Raw genomic sequence first — 13,196 nt, 5'->3', positions numbered from 1 at the left:
TGCAATGTAAATACCTATTTGGTGGCTTAAAGGGACACTCCACCGTTTCTCCCCCTGGGTCCTCTCTGTCCTACCTGGTGTCTGAGTGACTGGTAGGTAGTAAAAGTGTTGGAACTGGTCCAGTAGATCACCTCAGCCAGCAGCCACCAAACGGGCTGCAATGGCTGCAACGTGATCCTTTGGGACAACTGCACCTGATCACAGTAGGTCCACTAAAAGAGCTTGTTTGATCCACTGACAGGCTCAGAGTGTTATTCTAAGTGTGTGACAGCATCATGGAAAGGATCCCTACAGAGAGAGACCTGGAAGATCCTTTTGGTTTAACCACAAACAGCACACACACCAGACTACATTCACTAAAACAGGGATTTTAGAGCTGCTGCTCTGCTGCTGCCTCCATGAGCCAGTGTGTTTGTGTGTGTTGGATCTGAACCGACTCTTTAAGTCACACAGTAACACAGACACACTAACTGGTGGAGGAAGCAGCTCTGTGAGCAAAAATCACTGTTTGAAGAGTTCGTTTGGCTCCAACACAATAATCAAAAACATGATCAACAGATCCCTGTGATGTCACAACAGGAGCCTCTTCACGTGTGTTGTGTCAAACTGAGGAAAGAAGAAAGTGAAGCTGTCGAGATGGAGTAAAAGTACTTCTGTGAGCAGCACTCGATCCTGTAAATGTTGAGCTGGTTTGACTGGTCCTCGTCAGCATCTTTGTCGTGTCACATATTCAGCCTCAGCTCTGGAGCTTTCAGCAGCATCACATTCATCAGCGGATGGAGTTCAAAGGCTCAGTGTTATTTAGACCCAGAGAATAAATGTATTTGTTAGACAGTCCTATTAAAAGCAAGTCCAGTCGTTTATGTGTTCCTCTTGCTCCCTTTAGTCTTACTTGTTTTTTCGGATTACTGAGCTTCCATTTGAGCACCTGCTGCCTGTGACTGAGGTTTAGCAGCAGGTTTAAATGGTTGTCTTCTGGTGTGCTGAGTGGGAATAGTGAGGTGACAGAGCTGGGTTTCGTCAGGTTGAAGGTGTTTTGTTGCTGGGGAAGACTCCGGTCCATCCTCACCTCCACCGCTACACTCAGGCAGCCAATCGGAAAAATCCCTCCACGCGTCGCCAGGCAGCTGTGCGCTTCGGCAGCCAATCGGATCGGCCGGACGGGGATCGGGCGCAGGGAGCTGAGAGAGACCGAGTGACAGCATCTGAGTCCCGGGGAAGAACATCACGGAGCTTCCGTGAGGAAGAGCCCTGCGACAACACAGCCAAGATGCCGAACAAGCCGAAGAAGGAGAAGGTGAGCCGGCGGCTCCGTGAACGCCACGCTGGTCCCTTCACGGTTTGATAAAGGGAGGATGTTAGCTTTAGCTGGTGGGCTCTGCAGGCGGCGGACCGGGTCGAGCAGCGGCTAGCTGAGCTAAGCTAACCTGCTAGGGCCCCGCCAGGGGAGGACGGCTAAGCTAACCGCTAGCCGCTGAGTGCTAGCAGCATCATAAGTGTGTGCGGTCCCAGCCGGGCAGACGGTCCCCGGGGTAAACCGCACAGCAGCGGCGAGTCTGGGTGGCCAGACGGTGAAGGGACGAGTTGGCTAGCTGTTAGGGAGCATCGATGCTAACTGTCTGGTGAAATGTAGGGGCTGCTGCTGCCGGAGCCCCTACATTCCCCTACATTATTCATCCTGTAGGAGGCAGGCTGGGCTCGGAGACAGACGGAGGCTGACCGCAGGGCTGCAGGGCTCCAGACAGCCGCTGGATGTGATGCTAACCAGGCTAGCAGTTAGCTCTGCTGCTAGCTCCGCCAGACTCCGTTCATTTTTCTGCTGATTTTATCATGTGAAAACCAGCTGATGAGCCCAGACACAGCAGGAGTGGCTGTGTATTAATACACACACACAATACTCAGACTGTGTATTAATACACACATAATACTCAGACGGTGTATTAATACACACACATAATACTCAGACTGTGTATTAATACACACATAATACTCAGACTGTGTATTAATGCACACACACGATACTCAGACTGTATTAATACACACACATAATACTCAGACTGTGTATTAATACACACATAATACTCAGACTGTGTATTAATGCACACACACGATACTCAGACTGTATTAATACACACATGATACTCAGACTGTGTATTAATACACACACATAATACTCAGACTGTGTATTAATAGACACACGATACTCAGACTGTATTAATACACAAACATGATACTCATACTGTATTAATACACACACGATATTCAGGCTGTGTATTAATACACACATGATACTCAGACTGTGTATTAATGCACACACACGATACTCAGACTGTATTAATACACACATGATACTCAGACTGTATTAATACACACACATGATACTCAGACTGTATTAATACACACACGATATTCAGGCTGTGTATTAATACACACATGATACTCAGACTGTGTAATAATACACACACGCGATACTCAGACTATTAATAGACACACACGATACTCAGACTGTATTAATACACACACGATACTCAGACTGTATTAATACACGCACATGATACTCAGACAGTATTAATACACACATGATACTCAGACTTTGTATTAATACACACACGATACTCAGACTGTATTAATACACACACGATACTCAGACTGTATTAATACACACACATGATACTCAGACAGTATTAATACACACATGATACTCAGACTTTGTATTAATACACACACACGATACTCAGACTGTATTAATACACACACGATATTCAGGCTGTGTATTAATACACACATGATACTCAGACTGTGTATTAATACACACACGCGATACTCAGACTGTATTAATAGACACACGCGATACTCAGACTGTATTAATACACACACGATACTCAGACTGTGTATTAATACACACACATGATACTCAGACTGTATTAATACACACACGATACTCAGACTGTGTATTTACACTCAGAAATATAAGTTAAAGTGTGCATTTGTACTCACTCTGTGTATTTGTACTCGTTCCGTGTAGTATTTGTACTCGCTCTTTGTACTTGTACACAGTCTGTGACGTGACTGAGGAGGAACACAGTTTATGTTTAATTCTTTAGACACTTAAAGCCTGGGGCCTATTTGCCACCAGACTCCATTGACAAAAACAGTGATTTTAGCTCAGAGAGCTGCTGGTCTGCTGCTGCCTCCACCAGTTAGTGTGTTTGTGTTACTGTGTGACTTTGGTATTTTAAAGACTTAGTTCAGATCCAACACACAATAACACAAACACACTGACTGATGGAGGCAGCAGTTCTGTGAGCTAAAATCCCTGTTTTAGTGAATGTAGTCTGGTGTGTGTGCAGAGAGCGATAGAACGGCTGATCTTCCAGGTCTCTCTCTGTAGGGATCCTTTCCATAATGCTGTCACACACAAACTTGGAATTGGGGAAGATTCACTTATTCTTCAACTACTTTTGGTGCTGGAGTTTAGCAATTTTCAACTAAAAATGTGAAGATTCGCTGCTTTTCTTTGTCATACTAGATAATAAATAGATTCTGTTTGTGTTTTTAACATTTGAACTTTGGACATTTTTTTTGTCTTTTTTATGACATTTTCTAAACAAAACAATGAATCCTCAAACCAAGAACAAAATCAGCAGTCAGCAATGAAATTAAACCTGAAATATTTCATTTGAAGTTTTTTTTTTAGTTTTTATTAAATGTTGCTTCCACTTCTACTTGTTTGTGTAAACAGGAAACGACTAAATCTGCCAAAAGCAGCATGAAGAACAACAACAGCAGCGGAGGAGGAGGTGGAGGAGGAGGAGGAGGAGGAGGAGGAGGAGGAGGAGGAGGGAAGGATGCTGCCGCTGAGGCTTCAGATGAGGTGAGTCGTTTGTGGTTCCTCCATCATGTGACGCTAGTGCATGGAGTCCGTGTCGGCCGCATGCAGGCAAACTGAAACACTGCCGGCGCTCTTCACCTCACACAAACAATGTTGAACTCAAATGTTGATGTAAATGTTAAACCCTTTTCCAGATGTCAGGAGATACACAGCTGCTGGTGGACGGCGAGGGCGGTTCACTGTTAAACAACAGAACGTCGTCTGCATAGCGAGAAAACACGCTGTAAAAACCCTCTGCTGACCTCTGCTCTCTAAACGCTGCGTCTGCGTCCTCGCCGCTGTTTCTTCTTCTGGTTTTTCTTGGAGGATCTTCTTCTTCTTCATGTCTCTAAAATGTGTCCAACCTGAGCTAAAAGCTTCCAGAAGTCACTAAAGCAGAATGAGTGAGAAAAGGCTTCAGACTGGGAGAAACATGGAGAAAATCCAGGAATCAGACATGTTGTTCATCAGATGAGACTAAATAAAGACAGAGAACATGTTGATCCAGAACAACAGTGGATGTAGAAACAGAAACTAAATAATTGGAGCATTATTTAGCCCCCTTGGTGACCAGCTGGGCAGATATGGTTGGTACCAATGGATGCTGAGGGTGTCTGGTTCACTATCACACCCAGAGCTCTAAACTCAGTACATCTGATATTGAGGACTCCAGGTAGCTCGGCGGTTCAGATAACACCTGAGTGTAACACACACAAAGACTGAGCTATGAAAGGTCACATGGGATCATTGCCATCAGTCAAGTGGCTGCTAATTGCCTTGAATAAGCAATTTACCTGTACTAGTGACAGACACAGCTCACCGCTGAACATACAGGATTTAAATGGGAAACATATCCGTTGACTGCAGGCTCTCCTGTTAACACTCCAACCAGCCAGAGTGGGATGAGAAGAGATAGTGACCTTACCTAAGCCGGATATTTATATGTTAGACATGCTCTCAGATTGGTTGGACTGTTTTGTTACCTGGGTTATATTAAATATAGTCAGAATCATCTGGTCCTGATGGGAGACTGAGCTCGGCCTCTTGTACTGCTACTCACCTTGTTTTCCACACACACTGTTGGGGAGGTGGTGATCCTTTTCAGGTGTAGTTTTCCTGCTGGCTGCTGCCCTGAACACCTGAGGAGCAGAGAAAGTGTCCAAACAGGTCACAATCAGACCAGGATCAGGATCAGAGATCAGCGTCACCAGGATCTGCCCACTGCCGTACTGTCCTAACATTTAAACCTCTGTGTGTGTGTGTGTGTGCAGTCCCAGCAGCAGCAGAGCGGCAGTAAGCGTCCCAGTAACAGCACACCACCTCCCACTCAGCTCAACAAGATCAAATACTCTGGAGGTCCTCAGCTGGTGAAGAAGGAGCGCCGCCAGAGCTCGTCTCGCTTCAGCTTGACCAAGAACAGAGAGCTGCAGAAACTACCCGCCCTCAAAGGTAACCAGCAGTGACCTAACCTGACCTAACCTGACCTAGCAGTGGCCCATGTGACCCTTGGTCAGTCAGCACCACAGAAGAAGAGTTGGCCTGAAGAAGGACTCCCCTCTGTGTGTGATGACACACTTTACCATCTTCACAGCTTGAGAACAGACTGCAGACTTCTCACATCAGGGTATTTGAGTTCTTCTGGAGCTCCCCATGAGAACTCACCTTGATCCTTCTCTTTCTGAGATCCCTGGGAGGTGAAAGTACAGGAAACAGTCTCTCTGACAGACCTGTGCATGATTCAGAAGATCTGGAAGATCCTTTTGGTTTAACCATAAACAGCCGTTATATCGCTCTCTGCACACACACCAGACTACATTCATAAAAACAGGGATTTTAGTGATGAAATCAGTTGATGGTTTCAGCAACACTGGTGTCGTCATGGTAACCGCCAGCTCTAGTTACCATAGCAACACACACACACACAGAGGAACTGGACTCATCTGATGTGCTATCAAACGTCTCAGGACTGAAAATGACACATTAATGGTCTGAATTTGGACCAGAGGTGAAAATGATCAACATGATCAGCTGATTGACAGAACGTCAATCAGCAGGTAGACGCAGGACTTCGTGTGCTGTAACGTTTCGGGGAGTGAGGAAACGCTGAAATAAAGGGAGTGGGAGCAGCAGATCACACAGACGTCTGGGTGAGAGGGCGACATCAGGACACACCTGCTGAACTGCTCCACATCTTAAGATGTCCTGGCAAACTGCTCCACAGGTTTGCTGCCATGTAGAGAAAGGTGTCCTTCCCCAGGTTACTCTGAACTTTGGGAGGCACAGGGTTGGTGGAACTGCCCCCAGTGGGAGAGCTGTGAACGCACCTCACCTGGATGAAGTAGTTTCCAAGCTGCTGTGGGACGGCACCCAGCACAGTCTTCTGAATCATGCACAGGTCCGTCAGAGAGACTGTTTCCTGTACTTTCACCTCCCAGGGATCTCAGAAAGAGAAGGATCAAGGTGAGTTCTCATGGGGAGCTCCAGAAGAACTCAAATACCCTGATGTGAGAAGTCTGCAGTCTGTTCTCAAGCTGTGAAGATGGTAAAGCGTGTCATCACACACAGAGGGGAGTCCTTCTTCAGGCCAACTCTTCTTCTGTGGTGCTGACTGACCAAGGGTCACATGGGCCACTGCTAGGTCAGTGTTAGGTTAGGGTTAGGTCAGGTTAGATTAGGTTAGGTCAGTGTTAGGTTAGCATTAGGTTAACATTAAGTTAGGTTAGGTTAGCATTAGGTTAGGCTAGAGTTCTTACTGAGGTCCAGTCTTCCTCTGTGGTGTTGACTGACTCCCCCCCCACCCCCCCCCCCCCCCCCCCCCCCCGTGTTCGCCGGTGCCCTCAGACTCCCCCCTGATGGAGCGGGAGGAGCTGTTCGTCCAGAAGCTGCGTCAGTGCTGCGTCCTGTTCGACTTCGTCAGCGACCCGCTCAGTGACCTCAAGTACAAGGAGGTGAAGAGGGCGGGGCTTAACGAGATGGTCGAGTACATCACACACAACAGCGACGTGGTGACCGAGTCCATCTACCCCGAGGCCGTGCTCATGGTAACAGGAACACACTCAGGAACACTCAGAAACACTCAGGAACACACTCAGGAACACACTCAGGAACACACTCAGAAACACTCAGGAACACTCAGAAACACTCAGGAACACACTCAGGAACACACTCAGGAACACACTCAGAAACACTCAGGAACACACTCAGAAACACTCAGGAACACTCAGAAACACTCAGGAACACACTCAGAAACACACTCAGGAACACTCAGAAACACTCAGGAACACACTCAGGAACACACTCAGAAACACTCAGGAACACACTCAGGAACACACTCAGAAACACTCAGGAACACTCAGAAACACTCAGGAACACACTCAGAAACACACTCAGGAACACTCAGAAACACTCAGGAACACACTCAGGAACACACTCAGAAACACTCAGGAACACACTCAGAAACACTCAGGAACACTCAGAAACACTCAGGAACACACTCAGAAACACTCAGGAACACACTCAGGAACACACTCAGAAACACTCAGGAACACTCAGAAACACTCAGGAACACACTCAGAAACACACTCAGGAACACACTCAGAAACACTCAGGAACACACTCAGGAACACACTCAGAAACACTCAGGAACACTCAGAAACACTCAGGAACACACTCAGAAACACACTCAGAAACACTCAGGAACACACTCAGGAACACACTCAGAAACACTCAGGAACACACTCAGGAACACTCAGGAACACACTCAGGAACACACTCAGGAACACTCAGGAACACACTCAGGAACACTCAGAAGCACTCAGGAACACACTCAGGAACACACTCAGAAACACTCAGGAACACACTCAGGAACACACTCAGAAACACTCAGGAACACTCAGAAACACTCAGGAACACACTCAGAAACACACTCAGGAACACTCAGAAACACTCAGGAACACACTCAGAAACACTCAGGAACACTCAGAAACACTCAGGAACACACTCAGAAACACTCAGGAACACACTCAGGAACACACTCAGAAACACTCAGGAACACTCAGAAACACTCAGGAACACACTCAGAAACACACTCAGGAACACACTCAGAAACACTCAGGAACACACTCAGGAACACACTCAGAAACACTCAGGAACACTCAGAAACACTCAGGAACACACTCAGAAACACACTCAGGAACACTCAGAAACACTCAGGAACACACTCAGAAACACTCAGGAACACTCAGAAACACTCAGGAACACACTCAGAAACACTCAGGAACACACTCAGAAACACTCAGGAACACACTCAGGAACACACTCAGAAACACTCAGGAACACTCAGAAACACTCAGGAACACACTCAGAAACACACTCAGGAACACACTCAGAAACACTCAGGAACACACTCAGGAACACACTCAGAAACACTCAGGAACACTCAGAAACACTCAGGAACACACTCAGGAACACACTCAGGAACACACTCAGAAACACTCAGGAACACACTCAGAAACACACTCAGAAACACTCAGGAACACTCAGAAACACTCAGGAACACACTCAGAAACACACTCAGGAACACACTCAGAAACACTCAGGAACACACTCAGGAACACACTCAGAAACACTCAGGAACACTCAGAAACACTCAGGAACACACTCAGAAACACACTCAGGAACACACTCAGAAACACTCAGGAACACACTCAGGAACACACTCAGAAACACTCAGGAACACTCAGAAACATTCAGGAACACACTCAGGAACACACTCAGAAACACTTAGGAACACACTCAGGAACACACTCAGAAACACTCAGGAACACACTCAGGAACACACTCAGAAACACTCAGGAACACTCAGAAACACTCAGGAACACACTCAGAAACACACTCAGGAACACTCAGAAACACTCAGGAACACACTCAGAAACACTCAGGAACACTCAGAAACACTCAGGAACAAACTCAGAAACACTCAGGAACACACTCAGAAACACTCAGGAACACACTCAGGAACACACTCAGAAACACTCAGGAACACTCAGAAACACTCAGGAACACACTCAGAAACACACTCAGGAACACACTCAGAAACACTCAGGAACACACTCAGGAACACACTCAGAAACACTCAGGAACACTCAGAAACATTCAGGAACACACTCAGGAACACACTCAGAAACACTCAGGAACACACTCAGGAACACACTCAGAAACACTCAGGAACACTCAGAAACACTCAGGAACACACTCAGAAACACACTCAGAAACACTCAGGAACACACTCAGAAACACTCAGGAACACTCAGAAACACTCAGGAACACACTCAGAAACACACTCAGGAACACACTCAGAAACACACTCAGAAACACTCAGGAACACACTCAGAAACACTCAGGAACACTCAGAAACACTCAGGAACACACTCAGAAACACTCAGAAACACTCAGGAACACACTCAGGAACACTCAGGAACACTCAGAAGCACTCAGGAACACACTCAGGAACACACTCAGAAACACTCAGGAACACACTCAGGAACACACTCAGAAACACTCAGGAACACTCAGAAACACTCAGGAACACACTCAGAAACACACTCAGGAACACTCAGAAACACTCAGGAACACACTCAGAAACACTCAGGAACACTCAGAAACACTCAGGAACACACTCAGAAACACTCAGGAACACACTCAGAAACACTCAGGAACACACTCAGGAACACACTCAGAAACACTCAGGAACACTCAGAAACACTCAGGAACACACTCAGAAACACACTCAGGAACACACTCAGAAACACTCAGGAACACTCAGGAACACACTCAGAAACACACTCAGGAACACTCAGAAACACTCAGGAACACACTCAGAAACACTCAGGAACACTCAGAAACACTCAGGAACACACTCAGAAACACTCAGGAACACACTCAGAAACACTCAGGAACACACTCAGGAACACACTCAGGAACACACTCAGAAACACTCAGGAACACTCAGAAACACTCAGGAACACACTCAGAAACACACTCAGGAACACACTCAGAAACACTCAGGAACACACTCAGGAACACACTCAGGAACACAGACAGAAACACTCAGGAACACACTCAGGAACACTCAGGAACACACTCAGAAACACTCAGGAACACTCAGAAGCACTCAGGAACACACCCAGGAACACTCAGGAACACACTCAGAAACACTCAGAAACACTCAGGAACACACTCAGAAACACTCAGGAACACACTCAGAAACACTCAGAAACACTCAGGAACACACTCAGGAACACTCAGGAACACACTCAGAAACACTCAGGAACACACTCAGGAACACTCAGGAACACACTCAGAAACACTCAGGAACACTCAGAAGCACTCAGGAACACACCCAGGAACACTCAGGAACACACTCAGAAACACTCAGGAACACTCAGAAGCACTCAGGAACACACTCAGAAACACTCAGGAACACACTCAGAAACACTCAGAAACACTCAGGAACACACTCAGGAACACTCAGGAACACTCAGAAGCACTCAGGAACACACTCAGGAACACTCAGGAACACACTCAGAAACACTCAGGAACACTCAGAAGCACTCAGGAACACACTCAGGAACACTCAGAAGCATTCAGGAACACACTCAGGAACACTCAGGAACACACTCAGAAACACTCAGGAACACTCAGAAGCACTCAGGAACACACTCAGGAACACTCAGGAACACACTCAGGAACACTCAGGAACACACTCAGAAACACTCAGGAACACACTCAGAAACACTCAGAAACACTCAGGAACACACTCAGAAACACTCAGAAACACTCAGGAACACACTCAGGAACACTCAGGAACACTCAGGAACACACAGAAACACTCAGGAACACACTCAGGAACACACTCAGGAACACACTCAGAAACACTCAGGAACACTCAGAAACACTCAGGAACACACTCAGAAACACACTCAGGAACACACTCAGAAACACTCAGGAACACACTCAGGAACACACTCAGAAACACTCAGGAACACTCAGAAACACTCAGGAACACACTCAGAAACACACTCAGGAACACTCAGAAACACTCAGGAACACACTCAGAAACACTCAGGAACACTCAGAAACACTCAGGAACACACTCAGAAACACTCAGGAACACACTCAGGAACACACTCAGAAACACTCAGGAACACTCAGAAACACTCAGGAACACACTCAGAAACACACTCAGGAACACACTCAGAAACACTCAGGAACACACTCAGGAACACACTCAGGAACACACTCAGGAACACTCAGGAACACACTCAGAAACACTCAGGAACACACTCAGGAACACTCAGGAACACACTCAGAAGCACTCAGGAACACACTCAGAAACACTCAGGAACACACTCAGAAACACTCAGGAACACACTCAGGAACACACTCAGGAACACTCAGGAACACTCAGAAGCACTCAGGAACACACTCAGGAACACTCAGGAACACACTCAGAAACACTCAGGAACACTCAGAAGCACTCAGGAACACACTCAGGAACACTCAGGAACACTCAGAAGCATTCAGGAACACACTCAGGAACACTCAGGAACACACTCAGAAACACTCAGGAACACTCAGAAGCACTCAGGAACACACTCAGGAACACTCAGGAACACACTCAGGAACACTCAGGAACACACTCAGAAACACTCAGGAACACACTCAGAAACACTCAGAAACACTCAGGAACACACTCAGAAACACTCAGAAACACTCAGGAACACACTCAGGAACACTCAGGAACACTCAGGAACACTCAGGAACACACAGAAACACTCAGGAACACACTCAGGAACACACTCAGGAACACACTCAGAAACACTCAGGAACACTCAGAAACACTCAGGAACACACTCAGAAACACACTCAGGAACACACTCAGAAACACTCAGGAACACACTCAGGAACACACTCAGAAACACTCAGGAACACTCAGAAACACTCAGGAACACACTCAGAAACACACTCAGGAACACTCAGAAACACTCAGGAACACACTCAGAAACACTCAGGAACACTCAGAAACACTCAGGAACACACTCAGAAACACTCAGGAACACACTCAGGAACACACTCAGAAACACTCAGGAACACTCAGAAACACTCAGGAACACACTCAGAAACACACTCAGGAACACACTCAGAAACACTCAGGAACACACTCAGGAACACACTCAGGAACACTCAGGAACACACTCAGAAACACTCAGGAACACACTCAGGAACACTCAGGAACACACTCAGAAACACTCAGGAACACTCAGAAGCACTCAGGAACACACCCAGGAACACTCAGGAACACACTCAGAAACACTCAGGAACACACTCAGAAACACTCAGGAACACACTCAGAAACACTCAGAAACACTCAGGAACACACTCAGGAACACTCAGGAACACACTCAGAAACACTCAGGAACACACTCAGGAACACTCAGGAACACACTCAGAAACACTCAGGAACACTCAGAAGCACTCAGGAACACACCCAGGAACACTCAGGAACACACTCAGAAACACTCAGGAACACTCAGAAGCACTCAGGAACACACTCAGAAACACTCAGGAACACACTCAGAAACACTCAGAAACACTCAGGAACACACTCAGGAACACTCAGGAACACTCAGGAACACTCAGAAGCACTCAGGAACACACTCAGGAACACTCAGGAACACACTCAGAAACACTCAGGAACACACTCAGAAACACTCAGAAACACTCAGGAACACACTCAGGAACACTCAGGAACACTCAGAAGCACTCAGGAACACACTCAGGAACACACTCAGAAACACTCAGGAACACACTCAGAAACACTCAGGAACACTCAGGAACACACTCAGAAACACTCAGGAACACTCAGGAACACTCAGAAGCACTCAGGAACACACTCAGGAACACTCAGGAACACTCAGGAACACTCAGAAGCATTCAGGAACACACTCAGGAACACTCAGGAACACACTCAGAAACACTCAGGAACACTCAGAAGCACTCAGGAACACACTCAGGAACACTCAGGAACACACTCAGGAACACTCAGGAACACACTCAGAAACACTCAGGAACACACTCAGAAACACTCAGGAACACACTCAGAAACACTCAGGAACACACTCAGGAACACTCAGGAACACTCAGGAACACTCAGAAGCATTCAGGAACACACTCAGGAACACTCAGGAACACACTCAGAAACACTCAGGAACACTCAGAAGCACTCAGGAACACACTCAGGAACACTCAGGAACACACTCAGAAA

The 13,196-nt window shown here is 46.7% G+C and overlaps 1 protein-coding gene across 5 annotated transcripts in view; it reads left to right on the top strand.

Moving 5' to 3' along the window:
• The first annotated feature begins 1,184 nt into the window (after nt 1-1,184).
• Nucleotides 1,185-13,196, top strand: part of ppp2r5d (protein phosphatase 2, regulatory subunit B', delta) — a 97,214-nt gene continuing 85,202 nt past the window's right edge. For 4 of the 5 annotated variants that reach the window (XR_011585272.1, XR_011585271.1, XM_070840960.1 and 1 more), the window contains exons 1-5: nt 1,185-1,297; nt 3,743-3,800; nt 3,837-3,874; nt 5,143-5,320; nt 6,713-6,912. Coding sequence is in view for 3 of the 5 variants with exons in the window: in XM_070840960.1 (XP_070697061.1) it covers nt 1,271-1,297; nt 3,743-3,800; nt 3,837-3,874; nt 5,143-5,320; nt 6,713-6,912 (501 nt within the window). In the remaining 2 variants the exon portion in view is untranslated. Of the gene's footprint in view, nt 1,298-3,742; nt 3,801-3,830; nt 3,875-5,142; nt 5,321-6,712; nt 6,913-13,196 lie in introns of those variants that run through there. The other variant, XM_070840962.1, reaches the window with a different exon arrangement.

The sequence above is a fragment of the Pempheris klunzingeri genome, chromosome 12 (genome assembly GCF_042242105.1).
Source record: "Pempheris klunzingeri isolate RE-2024b chromosome 12, fPemKlu1.hap1, whole genome shotgun sequence".
Taxonomy (NCBI): domain Eukaryota; kingdom Metazoa; phylum Chordata; class Actinopteri; order Acropomatiformes; family Pempheridae; genus Pempheris; species Pempheris klunzingeri.
Note: the sequence above shows the minus strand (reverse complement) of the source record. Positions and strands in the feature narration are given on the sequence as shown.